The following is a 20,303-nucleotide window of genomic DNA, read 5'->3' on the forward strand; positions in this document are numbered from 1 at the left end:
CCGCTCCTCTAATGCACCTCTCTCTCTCAGCTGGTGGACGCTCTGAAGCACCAGGAGGAGATCAACCTGCGTCTGAGGCAGTACATGGACAAGATCATCCTGGCCATCCTGGACCACAACCCCTCCATCCTGGAGATCAAGAGCTAAACGCCACACACGCACACACGCTTGTCTTTATGTCGTTGTGGGGACCGTGCGCTTGCACTGTAGTTGTGGGGACCGTTAGCTTGCACCTTAAAGTTATAATCCTTCACGATTTTAGCCCAACAGAGTTGATGTGGATAAAGAAGTCGGTGAATAATGGCAGCATGAGAACACGCTGCGTACTCGCCACGAATATCATCAAAGGTTTGAGGGATTATAACTTTAAACTGTCCTAAATGTTCTAACTCCTTATCACACTCATATATATCTACTCCACCCACGCAGGCGGTCTAAATATCCACTAAAGTCTTCAGTCGCTGTAGAACTGCTGCGCCATGTAAAGTCTGTCCGCCAACGTTTTATAGATATATATATTTGAAACTACTGAAATGTGAAGACTTTAAAAATATGTGGTTCCACACACACAAACATATGTTGGTGTTCACTTTGTAACTGATTATAATAACTGGGCTGCAAGATTCAAGGCGTACAGGACATACACCAATGATCCATTTAAAGGGCCATACCAGTGTTTTGCCAAATGAAATGTTTAGAATGTAGAGTTTTCACCATCTTTAAAGCTTCATCTCAGGCGGTGTGAACATGGAGATTAAAATGCAAGTTGACTTCCATACTGTATCAGAACTAATGGAATGAATTCCATCACTTTCCCCGAGTGTGACACGAGAAGATTGACAGCCGTCTCTTCTACGCTGGATCCGGGACACGGTTAGCTTAGCATAACGCCTGAAAGTTCAGAAGTACCCCACTAAGGATGCCAATTAACACGGTGTGTGTGTCGTTTGATTATTCTATCTACAAACAGAAATGTAAAACAAGAGTTAAGTTGTGTTTATGTTGAACTACTTCTTAAAAAAAAAAAATTTAATCTGAAATAAAAGACATGTAAAGTGGTCAAACATTTGTAGTAATTGTGTATATAGAGTAAAACACCGACATGGGCCCTTTAAGTGACAATCCAACCACCAGGAACCCTTTAATTTAAATGTCCACATGATTCATAAACGCCGTATATATACATGAAATACATTTCTACTTGTCGGTAACCGTCACTGAAGAACAACCAGGACGGTATTTTTAAGGTGCTAAGAGCCAACGTCATGTGCCAAATCTGAACACTTCACCAAATGTGAAATGTCCACACGATGCGTTCAGGTGACCTCGGGAAACAGACCGATGTTCGTATACCGTCTGCCTAATACAAACGCCATCATCACTGATGTCTTCATAAATAAATACGGTACTAACACGGTGTACTTTGCAGAATGCTAAAGAACAATAAAAAGCACTTCCCGTAACCCGCTGAATTAAAACTGAAAATCTGTTTCTGCTTTCTGCCTTCAGTGACTTTGTGGATTAGGAAAACTTTATTCTACCTTTTTGTGCTGTAGGTTATTCTCACTCTAAATGTCACCTAAATATAAAGAACTTGAACACTGTTTAGTTTGGCTCCATTGTTCTCTGAGGGATTGTTTCATACTTGATCTGCTTTTCGTTCCCTGTTAGTGTTGTTGGCATACGAGGTTGAAGGTCGTTATTATTAATCCATCGTTGTCTCTGTGAGTGAATTTTTTTTTTTTTTTTTTTTTTAGCGACATTTTTTACTTTAAAACACGGTATTCACTATTTCATACGTTGTAAATGTTGTACAGAATCTAGTTACTAATTATGTGCAAGTCATTTTGCTTATTTAAGAAAGTCTCTTAGAGAGTTTTGACACAATAAGAAATATGTGTTGTAGAATATAATATATAGCACACGTAAAAGTGGCATAGCCAAAGTATTTAACAGGAATATTATTGAACATGATGGGAGAAAACACTAATAAAAAGAAAAGAGCATCATCAGTCACGCCTGTGTTCACGTTGACTTATTTTTCTTGTGTATCGCTCATGGAATTGTAGAATATAAATAAAACTCATTGGCTTTGGCATGACGACGTCGGCCCTGTTGTTTGTTGCCGCGGAGCTGTGCGTGTCCACTTTATTAGGTACACCTGTCGAGTTCTATTTCCACATTTTTATAAAAGATCAGATGGAGGAAAAGTATACAGATAAAATACACCTTTAAGAAATACTCGCCTAAAAGAGAAAGTATCTATAATAACGACTACAAAATATAGCATACATTAATATGCAAGTATGTGATGTGCCCTAACGCATATTTTTTGCAAGTTAGGCTGCATATAGATTTTTAGAGATTAAGATAATTCAGTATGAAATATTTTGTGACATGAAAGCATTTATAGATTTGATTTGTATATTGACAGACTGAGAATGTAGACATGAAAGACTTATGGATAACAATAAATCAATTGATTTTAATTCCTAAAAGTTTTTTTTGTTGTAAAATATTGAAAATATGAAAGACACTGATTTCCAAAACAAGTAAACGTACTCAGTGAAAATATAATTGACCAAAATATTACTATTCTATTATTTTAATGAAAAAAGGAAAGCATGTACTTCCTTATACATATTTTATATACATCATATTTTCGGAGGGGTGTTTTGAGTACGTACTTTTTCATGAGCTCATCACATGTTTTAGTAAGGTATTCTTTATGTTAATGTTTATTGTCATTGTAAAAACGTACAACCAAATGAAGCTGGCGACTCATCAGTCAGAATTCTTTTTTAATAAAAACATTAAGATGGGACATTTCTAATTTAAAACAAGACATTGAAAAATAATTAATAAATAAAACACAGGCATCAATGACTTAAAAGTGTATGTATTTTGTATATATAATGTGGATTTTTAAAGTCATTGGTAGGATAAAAGTGAAATTAATGTAAGTGCGATATTTCTTTCTGAATTGAAGTGAATTAAGCATTAAACGCTACTGTAAAATACTATACTATTATTTTAAATAAAAAAGGAGAAAATACTTCTTTATACATGTTGTATGGTGTTTTCATGAGCTCATTACACGTTTTTTATGTAAAATGTGGATTTGTAAAGAAGGATAAAAGCTTAATTAATGTAAAAGTGCAAAAATTCTCTCTGAATTGAAGTGACGCAGAAGTGTAAAGTAGCATTAAACGTTACTGTAAAAATACTTTACTATTATTTTGATGAAAAAGGGAAAGAATATAATTTATACATATTTTATATACATCATCTATATACACTACCGTTCAAAAGTTTGGGGTCATCCAGAAAATGTTGTGTCTTCCATGAAAACTCACTTTTATTTATCAAATGAATTGAAAATTGAAAAGAAAATATAGTCAAGACATTGACAAGGTTAGAAATAATGATTAATATTTGAAGTATTAATTTTGTTCTTCAAACTTCAAGCTCAAAGGAAGGCCAGTTGTATAGCTTATATCACCAGTATAACTGTTTTCAGCTGTGCTAACATAATTGCACAAGGGTTTTCTAATCAGATATTAGTCTTCTAAGGCGATTAGCAAACACAATGTACCATTAGAACACTGGAGTGATAGTTGATGGAAATGGGCCTCTATACACCTCTGGAGATATTTCATTAGAAACCAGACGTTTCCACCTAGAATAGTCATTTACCACATTAACAATGTATAGTGTGTATTTTTGATGAATTTAATGTTATCTTTATTGAAAAAACAGTGCTTTTCTTTGAAAAATAAAGACATTTCTAAGTGACCCCAAACTTTTGAACAGTAGTGTATATATAGGTATATATATATATATTTGAGTGCATACTATTTCATGAGATCATCACACGTTGCGTGTGTAAAATGTGAAAGTTTAAAGTAGGATAAAAGCCTAATTAATGTAAAAGTGCAATATTTCTCTCTGAACTGAAACTAAACACTGAGTAGCTGTGCGTTCGCTGCGGCGCTGTCGCCCTCCAGTCCACCAGGGGGCGGTAATGCCCCGCACGCGTCGCTATGTCCGCCGACAAAACGCTCATTTCACAGAAGAAATATTTTTCTTTTCGGAAGAAGATCCCGACAAAGCGGCCTTTTTTCTTTTCATCCAGAAAAAAAAGTCGAATAACCAGAAAACCGACGATGTACGCCAGGACTAATACCGGCGGCGCACACGGAGACTTTCAGGACAGAAACGGAGTGAATTATGGGACGTCCACAGAGTCTTTCGGCCACTGCTCTCAATTGTTCTGGAAGAAGGATCCCAACGACTCCGGAGTAAGAAAGCCAGCTGCCACCACTCGCGATAGCGACCGCTCTATTGTCGGCTCGCGGAGCCACGGGTTGACCAACGGAGCTCCGCGGCGCGTCTCCTTTTCCACGGGGTTGTTTCCCGGGTGCGCGAGCTCCCGTTCAGCCGCCCGCGGGTGACGCGGACCCGCTCACTGCGTCGCGGAGCCGCTCCGTTCGCACCAGTCGTCACGCCGAGCGGCTCACGGCCTAGTGACACTGTTAGCCGCCGAGCTACCTGGATGCTAATTATTAGCTGCTGCCGGCTGTGCGTTTTTAAACCCGCCACGAGTAATTTGGTGAAACCGGACGCGTGTGTCTCGCGCTATGCCGCCGTTGCGCTGTGAAGGGACGCCGAATGTGTTATTGCGTGGGGGGGGAAATATCATGTTATTGTAGCCGAGCATCACCGAGCTAATGCAAACAGACAACACGGCTAACCGGAGCCCGGGCTGCTCCACACGGCTCTTGTTTGTTTTTCTTCCCGGTTGCACCTTGTTTGAAAAAAATAAAACTGCGGCTCAAAAAAAAGGGCTGTACCGAATACTATGTTTCAAAGCATTCGGGTTCATCTCAGCAGAAGTGCTCGTGTGTGCGCGATACTGTTAGCAAACAGCGCAAAGTAAACACGGCCGGCTGCCCCACAGGAAGCGGGGCGGAAGACGCCCCGCGGAGGACGTGAAAGCCCTCTTTGTGGGGCGGACTGTGCGGCGCATTCACGGGAGCGCTCGGCCCGGAGAGCATCCGCATACACAGACACGCGCATATATCTATTTAGATATGATAAACATGTTCGTTTTTTTAAATGTTACCAAAAACCTTCTGCTGCCCTGAACTCGTGTTATGGCTCAAGGGAAGTGTGTGTATTCAAACCAGCAGCCTCTGTGAAGATGGTCTAACATCATGCATGGTGCACCTGAATGCATCATGTCCAACATCTGCATTTAACTGAACTCTTTGCACATCTTTAGCTAGATCTCAACTAATGTGTTTTTCAGTGGCCACTTTATGAGCTTTAAAGCAATGCAACACATTCTAACTGCTGTGTGTGTGTGTGTGTGTGGCCGGCGCTGACGGGCCGTATCGGATGAAAAGAACCAGACGTGTAGATTTGGATCTCAACTTCTCGCAGCAGCGTTCCGGAGCAGAGTTGCTGTCCGTGGTGCTGAGATCTCACCGCCCCCCCTGGAGTGTTCTCCGTGAAGCCTCGTTTGAAGCTGTAGCTCAAATGTGTTTTCCGATGTGTCGTCGTGTAACATCGACGTTCGGGCGACGGCGTCGGGTCACTAAACACGCCACTGCTCTCCCCGACAGCCCAGTTCGACCATCAGCTGGTGCGACCAGCTCCCCGCGGCCTCGGCGGCGCTGTCCAGCTCCGGCCTCTCCTCGGCGTCCCTCTCCAGCTCCAGCCTCTCCCTGGAGTCGCGGGCGCCGCCGCCCCCCCCGCTGGCGGCCGCGACGACGCCGGACGACATGGAGTCGGACGAGAGGCCGTACGTCTGCGACATGTGCACCTGCGCCTACAAGCACGCCAGCTCCCTGCTCAACCACAAGCTCACCCACAAGATCGGAGACTTCAGGTCGGGACCCCCTGACTCTCTCTCACGGTTTCGGTTCTGATGCTAACATGTTGTTGCGTAACAGCTCCTAAATGTGGTTGCCCCCCCCCCCCCCCCCCCTGTCTTGTCTCGCAGGTGCGACTTTTGCAGCAAGCCCTACACCAACTACATGTCCCTGCGCAACCACATGCGGATCCACGGGCAGAAGCGGTACATGTGCGACCTGTGCGGCAAGGCCTTCCGCCTGGCCCGGTACCTCCGCAACCACCAGAGGATCCACGACGACGGGCCCAACCGCTTCGACTGCCCCTCGTGCTGCAAGAGCTACCGGACCATGCTGGAGCTGGCCCAGCACCGCTGCACCTCCGCCACGACAGGCCAGGTGGGTTCGCCGTGAGACGGTGCCACGAGGGGGGGGGGGGCGGCTGGTGTGTTGGGCCACATTGGTTTGACTAGCATAACATTTCTGTTTTATACTTGCATGACATTTTGCATGTTTTTCACCATAAACAATGAGTTTTATGGAGGTGTGATTTTGTTTACATTTTTTTTTACTGTGCACATCGAGGGCGGGTCCGTTACGTGGATCCTGACTGTGCAGCAGAGTGATGCTTCTTCAATCATAGATGATCTTTGGCTGAGCACAAAGTTTGATTATAACTAAGTCTAGTTAGTAAACAGTTAGGAATAGCAACAACAATACAGATTGAATTGTAATATTTAAAATGAAATGTGGTTTATCAAACTCTTATAACCATTTATTTAATTTTCTTTATGGAATTTGTTATTTAATTAGTTTACAGTTTAAGACCAAACGACCCGTCAGGTGTGTCGGGGTGCAGCAGAGAACTGTTCAGTGGCCACAGCAGCTTACTTTTTTTCATCATCATGACATTTCTTTGGAGCTTTTTACGTTCTTGATGCACATACATTTGGGGACTCGTGTGCCGGCCAACCTCTTCTTTTTTGATGGTCTGTATATCAGCAAATGTGGCTCATCAAGCTGTGGGAGGGGCTCTTAAAGAGACAGGCGCTAAGAACAAGGGGTTCAGACCCGACGGACACGGTCCTCTCATAACGGAGCCGCTCAAGCTCTACAAATATATATTGGGTCTAGGTATTAAACTTCTACTAAAATGTAGTCAATATATATTTAGTTTTTATGAAGAACACTAATGCACCTTTTTAATCAAAGCAGGTATTTACATAAAATTCAACCCTTCAATTCCTCAACATTTGATGATAAAATACAAGCATGAAGATGTTATATTTTATTTGTCATCCCTTTGTCCCTCCATTCGGACGAGTCCCTTTGTCTTTAAAGCTCAACGTGGAGCCCACGGCGACCTTAACAATCGTCACATCTTTCACGCAACTCGTGTCTATGTCAAATAACATTTAGGATTTCATCAATATAAATACTTTTAAATAGAAGTACAAAATTGGGGAAATCTGTTCTGGGACCAGCGACTGTGGAAACATTGTTCAACTTACCAATGTTATGATTTAACATTTAACATTGACATCATTAATGATTCTGTGGCAGGCAAACTGGTGGTGCTCCACAGTGTGTGTGTGTGTGTGTGTGTGTGTGTGTGTGTGTGCGCATGTGCATGCAACCCATTCCCCCCAACCCTCTGTCCTCTCTCCAGCTTCCACTCCTGCTGTGGAGTCAGGCTTAGACCAGGGTTAGGCTCAGTTTAGGGAAAGTCAGGATTTAGAGGTCAGGGAGGCAACACAAACCCTCACAAGTATAGTAATCCAAATCTGTGTGTCTGTGTGTGTGTGCGTGTGTGTGTGTATGGGGGGGGTTGGTCAAAAAGAAGCGTTTCAACTGCCCGTCCTGCTTTAAGAGCTACAGGACCATGCTCGACCTGGCCCAGCACAGGTGCAGCGCCGCGGCCAAAAACCAGGTTGGTGTGAGCGCGAGTGAGCATGTGTGTTGTGTGTGTGTGTTGTGTGATTGTGAGAGAGGCAGAGTCAGCCAATAGAACGGTAGCTGTAAGTAAGGGCCGACTGGAACAGTCAAGTTTTAGAGTTGAGAGGAGAAGATCTTCTGTCTCCGTGCTGCCGGGTCCGTTTCCCTTCGGCTCAATCAAACCAATCGGTCACTAATTATGACGAAAATAGGAGAGGGGGTCAAAATGGCTTGGGGCAAATCCCTGCCGCAGCGCCCCCTAGTGGGTTTGAACTCTTATTCTGTAAGTGTAAACGTAACGCTTCTGCGTTAGAGTTTACTCTCACGACTATTTGTGGGTCATTCGCTTTATTCATCCGCCGGAAAGGGGGCGTGGCTTATCTCTGGCGTGTTTCCCTAAAAACAGTGATCATATCATCCGTCCAATAACCACATTCTGCTTCATAATTGTGGAGGAAATTTCACAAACGTTGGAACATCCAATTCATCCGAAGGCACCGGCGACTGCTAGGGCAGTCTCTAGAGCAGCCGCTAGGGCAGCTGCTAGGGCAGTCTAGAGCAGCCACTAGGGCAGTCTCTAGAGCAGCCGCTAGGGCAGTCTCTAGAGCAGCCGCTAGGGCAGTCTCTAGAGCAGCCGCTAGGGCAGTCTAGAGCAGCCACTAGGGCAGTCTCTAGAGCAGCCGCTAGGGCAGTCTCTAGAGCAGCCACCAGAGCAGCCGCTAGGGCAGTCTCTAGAGCAGCCACCAGAGCAGCCGCTAGGGCAGCCGCTAGGGCAGTCTCTAGAGCAGCCGCTAGGGCAGTCTCTAGAGCAGCCACCAGAGCAGCCGCTAGGGCAGTCTCTAGAGCAGCCACCAGAGCAGCCGCTAGGGCAGTCTCTAGAGCAGCCACCAGAGCAGCCGCTAGGGCAGTCTCTAGAGCAGCCACCAGGGCAGTCTCTAGAGCAGCCACCAGAGCAGCCGCTAGGGCAGTCTCTAGAGCAGCCACCAGAGCAGCCGCTAGGGCAGTCTCTAGAGCAGTCTCTAGGGCAGCCGCCAGTTGGATTCACCAGCGTCGGTGATGGCGGCGTCTCGGTGCTGAATGGCTTTCGCGACGCGGCGTCGGGCAAATTTTCCGGTCAACGTTTTAAATATTTAACTCGCGCTAATGACGTGGATTTTTCTCTCTTTATTTGCGGCGGCGTTGAACGGACTCTACGGGCGCGGGAGTCGCCGCCGTAAACGAGACAAGAACCGGGCGCCAATGTCTCAAAATGGTCGTCGGTGTCGATGGCGAGAGACGTGGCCGCGCGGTCCTACGGCTCAGTCGGCGCCGAAGCCGCCATCTTTGTTATGCTGTCTCTCATGAGTAGCTGGTTTACCGCTATTCTTTGCTAACGGTGACTTTGTGTATTTGTGACTTTGCGTGACTAGAGAACGTCTTCAGTTCCACGTCGCTAGCGTATAATTAAATGATTTTAATACACGTCAGTGACCTGGAACACCTGTACTGTCCCTTTAAATGTCCCTTTAGAGTTGATGTTGATGAGTGTGTGTTTGTGTGTGTGCGTACAACCCGCCCCCCCCCATCCCTGATGTAGCGAGCGGTACCGAGACCCCGCCCGAGGAAGACTCCTCGTCACCCCCGCCGCTCTTCATCTTCGTCGATGGCATGTCTGTCTTCAGATGCGTGCGCCAGACAGAAAAGTGAAATCACGCCCCTCTTCTTCCTCCTCTTCCTCCTCCAGTCCAGCAGCGCCAGCCGTCGTTACGCCGCCAACGCTCGCCGCCAGCAGCAGCAGCAGAACAGCGCCAACGCCATGATGCAGCCGCCGCACGCCGGCCACGGCCAGCAGGACCCGCTGCCCTCCCACTGCGTCTCCCCCATGGCCCAGGGGGGCGTGTCCAGCCAGTCTGTGCCTGACCCCCACCAGGTAGGGGGCGTGTGTTTTATACCCTTGTGTGTGAGTGTTTCGACCAGTCCGCTGACCCCCCCCCCCCTCGTGTCCCCTCAGGGCCGCTCCAGCTCGTCCCAGAGCAGCCAGCAGAGCATGAGGAGCTCGTCCTCCAACAAACACATCCCCTCCTCCGGGGGCGCCGCCCCGTCCTCCTCCTACTCCCTGCTCCAGCCCCTGGTGCCTGAGGTAAAGGAGCTGAGCTCGGGATACACTAGGCTGAGCGCCAACCCCATGGTAGGAGAGAGCCGCCGCCCCCCCCCACCCCTCCCCCCCGCCGCCTGCTGCCTAGCTGCCTCCTCCTGCCAGACTGGCTACTAACATGAAGGACTAACACTGAGCCCCCCCCCCCCCCCTCTGAGCACCGTTAACTCGCTTCACTATCAGTGGCTTTTCGAGTCACTCGCTTCATTCGTGCCTTAAAGGGGGCGGGGCTTATCTCAGTGGCTTTACTCCGTGGAAACAGTCTCCTTCATCCAGCATGAAGAACGTGTGTAAGAATATGATGTCATGTATATATATTTATATATATGTGTGTGTGTATATGTGTATATATATATATACACATGACATCACAGCATCACCGTGGTATTATAACATTTATTTAACATTTTTATTCATGACACCCGCAGTTGGGTAAATTTGCATATTTATTTTATTTTATGTCACTTAACTTTATAATTTTAGTTATTTAACATGTTCTTAAAGAAGGTAGTGACGCATCTCTTCTGCCGGGCGTTCCTCTCGCGTTTCGTTGCTAGGCAACTTTCAGATGCGTAACCGTTCAGCACCGGAGTCACGAGTCACCGAAGAGACCGCCTCCTGGTGCTGCTAAGCCCTGCCTTTTGGTTGTGCTAAGCCCCGCCTCCTGGTGCTGCTTAGCCCTGCCTTTTGGTTGTGCTAAGCCCCGCCTCCTGGTGCTGCTTAGCCCCGCCTCCTGGCTCTGACGCTCATAGTTCCCTCCTGTTGAAGCTGAGGCTGCACGCGTCATATTTACTAGATATGGGTCAAACAAGAAGTTCTGTTGGTCTGAGGAACCAGAGGTCAGAGGTCAGGGGTCAGGGGTCACATGAACAATGTGGACTTCCTCAGTAAAGAAGTCTTAAGACGGATCTTAATTAATATTGTAACAAAGTGACTGATTCTTTAATTAAATACTTTAAATGACCTGCAGACGTCAAAGATTGATCACTAAGGCTGATCAGACATGTGCAGCTCAGCTCCACCTCCATCTCTACGCTCCACCTCCATCTCTATGCTCCACCTCCATCTCTATGCTCCACCTCCATCTCTATGCTCCACCTCCATCTCTACGCTCCACCTTCATCTCTATGCTCCACCTTCATCTCTATGCTCCACCTTCATCTCTATGCTCCACCTCCATCTCTATGCTCCACCTCCATCTCTACGCTCCACCTTCATCTCTATGCTCCACCTCCATCTCTACGCTCCACCTCCATCTCTACGCTCCACCTCCATCTCTACGCTCCACCTCCATCTCTATGCTCCACCTCCATCTCTATGCTCCACCTCCATCTCTACGCTCCACCTTCATCTCTATGCTCCACCTCCATCTCTACGCTCCACCTCCATCTCTACGCTCCACCTCCATCTCTACGCTCCACCTCCATCTCTACGCTCCACCTCCATCTCTACGCTCCACCTCCATCTCACGCCCACCTCCATCTCTACGCCCACCTCCATCTCTACGCCCACCTCCATCTCTACGCCCACCTTCATCTCTACGCCCACCTTCATCTCTACGCTCCACCTTCATCTCTACGCTCCACCTCCATCTCTACGCTCCACCTCCATCTCTACGCTCCACCTCCATCTCTACGCTCCACCTCCATCTCTACGCTCCACCTTCATCTCTACGCTCCATCTCTACGCTCCACCTCCATCTCTACGCTCCACCTCCCTCTCTACGCCCACCTCCATCTCTACGCCCACCTCCATCTCTACGCTCCACCTCCATCTCTACGCTCCACCTTCATCTCTACGCTCCACCTCCATCTCTACGCTCCACCTCCATCTCTACGCTCCACCTCCATCTCTACGCTCCACCTCCATCTCTACGCTCCACCTCCATCTCTACGCTCCACCTTCATCTCTACGCTCCACCTCCATCTCTACGCTCCACCTCCATCTCTACGCTCCACCTCCATCTCTACGCTCCACCTCCATCTCTACGCTCCACCTCCATCTCTACGCTCCACCTCCATCTCTACGCCCACCTTCATCTCTACGCTCCACCTCCATCTCTACGCCCACCTCCATCTCTATGCTCCACCTCCATCTCTACGCTCCACCTCCATCTCTACGCCCACCTCCATCTCTACGCTCCACCTTCATCTCTACGCCCACCTCCATCTCTTCGCTCCACCCCCATCTCTTCCCTCCACCTCCATCTCTTCGCTCCCCCTTCATCTCTACGCTCCCCCTCCCTCTCTACGCTCCACCTCCATCTCTACGCTCCACCTCCATCTCTACGCTCCACCTCCATCTCTACGCTCCACCTCCATCTCTACGCTCCACCTCCATCTCTACGCTCCACCTCCATCTCTACGCTCCACCTTCATCTCACGCCCACCTCCATCTCTACGCTCCACCTCCATCTCTACGCTCCACCTCCATCTCTACGCTCCACCTTCATCTCTATGCTCCACCTTCATCTCTACGCTCCACCTTCATCTCTACGCTCCACCTTCATCTCTACGCTCCACCTTCATCTCTACGCTCCACCTTCATCTCTATGCTCCACCTCCATCTCTACGCTCCATCTCTACGCTCCACCTCCATCTCTACGCTCCATCTCTACGCTCCACCTCCATCTCTACGCTCCACCTCCATCTCTACGCTCCACCTCCATCTCTACGCTCCATCTCTACGCTCCATCTCTACGCTCCATCTCTACGCTCCACCTCCATCTCTACGCTCCACCTTTATCTCTACGCTCCACCTTTATCTCTACACTCCACCTCCATCTCTACGCTCCACCTTTATCTCTACGCTCCACCTCCATCTCTACGCTCCACCTTCATCTCTACGCTCCACCTCCATCTCTACGCTCCACCTTCATCTCTACGCTCCACCTCCATCTCTACGCTCCACCTTCATCTCTACGCTACACCTCCATCTCTACGCTCCACCTCCATTTCTACGCTCCACCTTCATCTCTACGCTCCACCTCCATCTCTATGCTCCACCTCCATCTCTACGCTCCACCTTCATCTCTACGCTCCACCTCCATCTCTACGCCCACCTCCATCTCTACGCCCACCTTCATCTCTACGCCCACCTCCATCTCTACGCTTCACCTTCATCTCTACGCTCCACCTCCATCTCTACGCTCCACCTCCATCTCTACGCTCCACCTTCATCTCTACGCTCCACCTCCATCTACGCTTCACCTTCATCTCTACGCTCCACCTCCATCTCTACGCTCCACCTCCATCTCTACGCTCCACCTCCATCTCTACGCTTCACCTTCATCTCTACGCTCCACCTCTACGCTCCACCTCCATCTCTACGCTCCACCTCCATCTCTACGCTCCATCTCTACGCTCCATCTCTACGCTCCATCTCTACGCTCCACCTCCATCTCTACGCTCCACCTTTATCTCTACGCTCCACCTCCATCTCTACGCTCCACCTCCATCTCTACGCTCCACCTTCATCTCTACGCTCCACCTCCATCTCTACGCTCCACCTTCATCTCTACGCTCCACCTCCATCTCTATGCTCCACCTCCATCTCTACGCTCCACCTCCATCTCTATGATCCACCTCCATCTCTATGATCCACCTTCATCTCTATGCTCCACCTCCATCTCTATGCTCCACCTCCATCTCTATGCTCCACCTTCATCTCTACGCTCCACCTCCATCTCTACGCTCCACCTCCATCTCTACGCTCCACCTTCATCTCTATGCTCCACCTTCATCTCTACGCTCCACCTCCATCTCTACGCTTCACCTTCATCTCTACGCTCCACCTCCATCTCTACGCTCCACCTCCATCTCTACGCTCCACCTTCATCTCTACGCTCCACCTCCATCTCTACGCTTCACCTTCATCTCTACGCTCCACCTCCATCTCTACGCTCCACCTTCATCTCTACGCTCCACCTCCATCTCTACGCTTCACCTTCATCTCTACGCTCCACCTCCATCTCTACGCTCCACCTTCATCTCTACGCTTCACCTCCATCTCTACGCTCCACCTTCATCTCTACGCTCCACCTTCATCTCCACGCTCCACCTCCATCTCTACGCTCCACCTCCATCTCTACGCTCCACCTTCATCTCTACACTACACCTTCTCTGTGCTGTATCTGTCAGTGTAACACTTTCCCAGCTCTTCTCTTCTTTGTCCATCTAAACTGTCTATTGATCACATGTGTAGTGATCACATGTGTAGTGATCAGCTGTGTGTTATGAATCTCTACTCTGCTGACATTGATATTTTACTCTCCCCCCCCCCTCTTCTCTTCTGTCTCTCCGATTCTCCCCCTCTGGCTCTTTACCCGTTCCCCCCCCACCTCCCCCTGCAGCCGAAGCACCAGGACACTTTCTCTCTGGCACCCCAGCGGCCCCTCACCACCATCAACCCCATCGGCCACTCCCTCCACCCCAACGGCGCCGCCACGCTCAAGCCTTCCCCGGTGCCGCGCTCCATCCAGGCCATGCCCTGGGAGCAGCGCTCCCTCTACAATCAATGAGACCACCTCCACCCCCCCCACCGGGAACCAGCTGTCCCCCCCTTCACGCCCTCCTCACCCACCCACCCCTTTCGGACCCAGCATCAAGGAGGGAGGACTTTGGACGTCCCTCCACCACCTCGCCCCTCCTTTTGGAAAGTTGTGTTCGGGATCCGGAGAGGGGGGGGGCGGGGGACCGTTGAGAACTAGTTGAGATTGAATAACTGAGTAGTTAGGTTAAAAAAAAAAGATGAAAAAAAAAATGTGTTGCCTTGACTCCTCATGTATGACCTATGCCATGTATGATATAAGTTAAAATGTCTGTCCCTCACTTAAGGATTAACCCCCCTCTCTCCCACTAGTTGTGAAAATATCTATCCTTCCCACGATGAGTAGCCCCGCCCCCTCCACGATGAGTAGCCCCGCCCCCCACGATGAATAGCCCCGCCCCTTCCCCGTGTTAACTGAAACGAGAGCGTGTTCCAAACCCTGAGCGAGGGCATTCCAGGGCGCCAGGTAAACGCCGCCGTCCTCCCTCCAGTCACCCGTGTTGTTGTTTCTAAAACGTAAACCAACGTCCACGTGGAATGAAGCTTCTAGAAGGAGGCGGGGGACGCGTGCCCCCCTCACCGGGCGCCGCCATGACGGAGGTCTGCTTGTCTCCCAGCAGCCACGTGGACTCCTCAGTGTTCCCTGAACAGGACCTCAACGTCACCGGGGTGGGGGGGGGGGTCACCTTCTCTAACTCGACTGAACTCACTTATTTTATTTCTGTCTTCTAAACTAGCATCTGACCGGTGGCTTGTTGTAATTGTAGTTTTAACAATCTGGGGGGGTGGAGGGAAAAGGGGGGGGTGTCTAGAAGACCTCAGTACGAGTCTCCTTCCCTGACTGTCCACATGTTGTTCCTCTCACTCTAAAGCACTTTAAGACGAGTGCTGTATAATTATTACTGTTACTGCCCCCCCCCCCCCCCCCCCATATGTAGAGCTGTGTCGGCTATGAAGATGTAACTTCTTTCATCGACCCCCTCCACCTGTGACCCCGCTGACGTAGCAGCAGCCCTGGGTCAGGACTGCATCTGGAAGCTACAGTGGCCAACATGCAGTATGTCTGCAGCCCCCGCCCCCCGGGTGGGGTTAGTTCACCCTCGGAGGAGCTTCATCAGTTAAAACCAGAGTACAGACGGAAGTGTTTTAGTTTTTTGTAAAGTCCGTTTTGCCCTAACAGTTTTAACCTGGTTCACGTAGTTCTGTTACGCTTCTCTCTAACGTGTTCGTCCATACGATTCTACTGACATTGTATTTCTCTTTTTAAAGTTGTTTCTATTTTTATTCATGACATGTTTCCATCGTTGCGTTCTCTCTCTCTCTCCTTCTCCTTGTAAAGTGTCTTTGAGTATTTAGAAAGTGCTATACAAATAAAATGTTTTATTATTATCACCACCAGCACTGCTTTTCTTACTCGGAAGCTCCGGAACCAGCAAGTAGGTGAGAACCGAGACCTGTCGTGTCTGAAAGCCGCCACTAGAGGGCGATGTCCTGACGTCATGAACGTCACTTCTGCCCTCTATAAATGGATATTAGCAATTAGATTGGATTTGGATGTCAATTGAGTACTGTCTCATCACACTATACCATTTACCAGGTTACAGATGTATAATTATATTTTATATATATATAATCTATATTTTTTAAATATAAATACAAAATATATATTTTTTTATATGAAAACAAATATATATATTCTTTTTTAATAAATAGAAAATATATATATTTTTATATGAATAGAAAATATATATTTTTATCTGAATAGAAGAAAAAAATATATATATTTATATGTATATATTAGAAATGTTGTTTCTGGGGATTCAAACAGCAGATTTATTCATAAACTATATATATTTATGTTCTCTTCCTGAATCATTTAATACGTCATAATGAGCAATAAATTGTCCAATAGGAATAAAATTCAGTTTGAGATTATCCTCCACGAGTCTTATAATAACTGGATAAACAATAACGTCACACATTATTTTAATGTTGACTTATGATTGTGATCCACATCCGGGTGATCAGATGGATTAATTTTTCTGGGTTGCATAAAATAGGATATAGACGTGGAACTATCGTTATTTCATGTTTTAGTTATTTTTATATTTAAACTTCATACATTAATCAATTAATTTAACTTTAAATTAATAAATATAAAACAAACATAATTAATGATATAATTGTTATTTGTATTAGTTGGCTAAGTTAACATTTAATTGCCATAAACTAAGGCCTCCGTGACACTTCTGCGTGTCTCCGTGAAGTCAACAGGTGACGTCCATCAAGGCGCGTGCACGGGGCGGGACCGCGCATCATAATTGAACAGCCGAAGCCGCGCGAGCTCTTCCTGAGGCCGTTTAGCGGCCCCGCGGTGGTCTGCGCGCGAGACCCGGACGCACATCAAAGTGAATTAAAATCCTCTTGCGGGTGCGCGGGCCGCGGGCTGGATGTCGATGCCGGTTATCGATTATTAATCGTTTGCCTTTTCGATGTCCGGGGCTCGAATCGGGCCTCCCCGGGCCCGGTGCTGCTCAACCCGGCCACTGGTCACGCGCCGCGCACGCGGAACGGGATCCGTGACGCGTCATAATCGATACGCGTCCGTTAATTAGTAACAGCTCTGTGCGCGTGCGAGCAGCCGGAAGTGGCTTTTTTTCTTCTTTTTTCCTTCTTTAAAAAAAAAAGTGGGTTAAAACAAAAACACGCGTTTCTTCTCACGAGCTTTCATATAAGTTATGTTTAGGGTGGAAACGAATGTTTAAAAAATCATGTTAATTGTGATAATCTGATAATAAAAAAGGGGATAAATTAAAGTGATTAAGTTTATATTACGTTCTGTAATAAGAAACAAAAAGTTATAAGTGACCTCGGTATAAATAAAAAATAATTGTCTAACATTGCTTTAAACTAAAGGTTTGTATCGTTTATGTTTTAATTGATCACTGTTAATCGATAAATAATCCTTGCTGCGCCTCAGCGGGCCTCTCCCCAGCGGGAGGCCGAGCACCGAGTACAGTGGCGCGTCTCGGCCGGTGGGGGGCGCTCGCGGCTCGGGCTGAAGGGCCACCAGAAGGAAGAAGCGGCTCACTGGAAACTTAGACTCCAATTATTTATATAGTATATAATCCAATATGTTGTGACGTGGCAGCGTCACGTGTCTCATCATTTACATAAGAGGAACGTTTTAAACAAAAGAAGAACAACATATTATTTGTTTTTAATTGTTTTACAGGACAATATGGAAGAGCTCGAAGTGGACATCATGGTCAGTGTGTTTACTTGTATTTGTATCCACAGCAGCGGCCTCTCTCTCTCTCTCTCTCGCCCTCTCTCGCCCCCTCTCTCTCTCTCGCCCTCTCTCTCTCCATTGTGTGTGCTTTGTCTTCTCCCCCTCATGAGGGATATCGGACTATTTGTTTTATTCCAGCTCGGTGAGTCCGATACACACATTGTTACACTCCCTGAAAGTGCGAGTGTGTGTGCGTGTTTGTGTGTGTATGTGTGCGAGTGTATGTTTATTCGTTCATCCAATCCTGACCGTCCGTAATGAAAACATGCGGTGTGATCCAGTGCACGAGGGGTGTGTGTGAGTGTGTGTGTGTATGAGAGAGTGTGTGTGAGAGGAGGTGTGTGTGTGTGTGTGTGTGTGTGTGTGTGTGTGTGTGTGTGTGTGTGTGTGTGTGTGTGTGTGTGTGTGTGTGTGTGTGTGTGTGTGTGTGTGTGTGTGTGTGTGTGTGTTGGGGGTCCTTCATTAAAGTGTGGAAACGAATATTAAGAAATAAGACGTGTCGTTGTAGAAGGTTAATAATTGTTCTCTCGTCTTTTCACTTAATCAAACTTTTGATTCTTGAATCTAACGCAGAAGTTTTATCGACATTTATTAGTTTTAATCTACAAACTTTTATTTATTTTAAAGATCCCTGATGCGTTTGGGCCGTTGAGTTTCAAACCTTCTGAATCGCCGTCTCCTCCAATAGAAACGCGCGTCCTGCATGTCGGGACACTTCCTGTGAAACATCACGGAAACAGGAAGTGCCCGAGACAATAAGACGACGTAACCAAGGAGACCATGTGAACTAAATCATTAGTTAATAAAGTGTTATTAATGTGTTAATAGAGTGTTATTAAAGTGTTAATAATGTGTTATTAAGGTGCTATAAAAGTGTTAATAGTGTTATTAATGTGTTAATAGTGTAGTTAAAGTGTTGATAGAGTGTTATTAAAGGTTAACAAAGTGTTATTAAAGTGTTCCTTTGTTTCTGAACGAAGCTTCTCTTTGTCCCGCCTCGTCACCACGGACCCCCGGGAGGAGGGTTTCTACCCAGAATGCAACAGCGGGCCAATGGGAAGGCTTTGCCCTCAAAGATAATACCTTTAAAACGAGACGCTCAGCGTCCGTCTGCTGTGTTCCTCTCTGACTTCCTGTCTGTGGCCCTCAGCCAATGAGCTGAGGGCCACAGACAGGAAGTCACCGACTACACCTCCATAACCTCTGACCCCTGGTCTCTGCCGTGTCGGGGACTACTTTCAGCAGCGGATGAATCCACATTGTGTGTGTGTGTGTGTTTATTTAGGAGTGTGACACCATCCTAAACATTTAGCTGCGTGGCAAATCTCACACACACATTCCACCTTCGTGGTGACGTGTGCAGAGATGTCGCGCTGCTGATACGTTACCGATGTTTAAAAACCATCATGAGAGCTGAACACGACCTCACGTCACGTTCTGAAAGTCAAAGGTTCATCTGGTGTCTTTGTGATTAAAAAAAGATCAAAGAAATGTGGCATCCTCTGAGGGTTGACCTTTGGTGACCCCTAACCTGTGACATCACCAGTGTGTGTGTGTTTTGGAGAAAGACAGAAAGAAAGGGGGAGGGGTGGGAGGTTCAAGCCATCTCAGGACAAAGTGTGTGTGTGTGTGTGGGGGGGGGGGGGTGATGACAGAGGAATCTGAAGCTTTAAAGCAAGGCAGCAATTATTTATTGTGTTCACGACAGTTTAGAATATAGAATATACACTTTTATTAATCCCCAAAGGGAAATTAGTTCTCTGCATTTAACCCATCCTTAGTTATTCAGGAGCAGTGGGCTGCGGTGAAGCAACTGGGGGTTCAGTGCCTTGCTCAAGGACACTTCGACTTGCAACTAATGGGGAGAGCGGGGATCGAACCCACAACCCTGCGGTTGCAGGACGGCCCTCTTACCCCACTGAGCTAAAGCCGCCCCTTTATTAAGAGTTTAATAATAATTCACACACAACAGTCGGTACAGATCCTGATGACGTCATCTTTAGAGTTCCTCTAGTAACGACGTCATGGTGACATATGCTAATGAGCCTGTGATTCACTGTAACGATTAATCCATTTATTGATTTTAATCCACTGCATGTGATTTCAGGATAAATAGGAAATTATTAGGGGGAAAAGTGGCACTTTAATGTTAGAGGTAATTATATTTTCCACATGAGTTTCTCCACATGAACTCATGAGTTATAATAACAGTTTCTCCTCCTGGAGCAACACGTTGACGCTCTGGATCCATTTTGTGCTCAGGAGCCATTTTCTACCGGCGGCGCACCGACTGCGCCACGTCGCCCTGAGCGAGCGGTCCGAGTCAAAGTCTGAATGCACAGACCAGATAACCGGAACCCAATTTACACCGTGCGCGTGAGACAGGCACACACACACACACACAGCACCAACGGGGATGCGCAGCGTGTGGGGGTTGGGTGGAGGCAGGCCTGTGAATCAGTAACTGCCTCCATTTTGAAAAAAAAAACCAAGTATCCATCTACACACAGAGGGGCGCGTGGTGTGTGTGTGTCGCTGT

The 20,303-nt window shown here is 47.4% G+C and overlaps 2 protein-coding genes across 4 annotated transcripts in view; both read left to right on the forward strand.

Moving 5' to 3' along the window:
* Positions 1 to 2,096, forward strand: part of rab11fip4a (RAB11 family interacting protein 4 (class II) a) — a 30,296-nt gene extending 28,200 nt beyond the window's left edge. The window contains exon 15 of the mRNA XM_056406671.1: positions 31 to 2,096. Within this exon, the coding sequence (XP_056262646.1) occupies positions 31 to 147 (117 nt within the window). The 3' untranslated portion in view covers positions 148 to 2,096. The remainder of the gene's footprint in view (positions 1 to 30) is intronic.
* A 2,015-nt stretch (positions 2,097 to 4,111) lies between these two features.
* LOC130188354 (zinc finger protein 646-like) lies at positions 4,112 to 15,864 on the forward strand. 3 transcript variants are annotated; one of them, XM_056406676.1, is made up of 7 exons: positions 4,112 to 4,301; positions 5,628 to 5,893; positions 6,008 to 6,254; positions 7,696 to 7,785; positions 9,514 to 9,699; positions 9,781 to 9,957; positions 14,276 to 15,864. In XM_056406676.1, exons 1-7 carry the CDS (start codon positions 4,167 to 4,169, stop codon positions 14,441 to 14,443), a joined length of 1,269 nt encoding a protein of 422 aa, XP_056262651.1. In that variant the 5' UTR covers positions 4,112 to 4,166; the 3' UTR covers positions 14,444 to 15,864. The 3 variants fall into 3 exon arrangements, with proteins under 3 accessions (XP_056262651.1, XP_056262652.1, XP_056262653.1); XM_056406677.1 differs by having other exon boundaries at positions 9,781 to 9,909; XM_056406678.1 differs by lacking the exon at positions 7,696 to 7,785.
* The last annotated feature ends 4,439 nt before the right edge of the window (positions 15,865 to 20,303 follow it).

The sequence above is a fragment of the Pseudoliparis swirei genome, chromosome 23 (assembly GCF_029220125.1).
Source record: "Pseudoliparis swirei isolate HS2019 ecotype Mariana Trench chromosome 23, NWPU_hadal_v1, whole genome shotgun sequence".
In the NCBI taxonomy this organism is placed as follows: domain Eukaryota; kingdom Metazoa; phylum Chordata; class Actinopteri; order Perciformes; family Liparidae; genus Pseudoliparis; species Pseudoliparis swirei.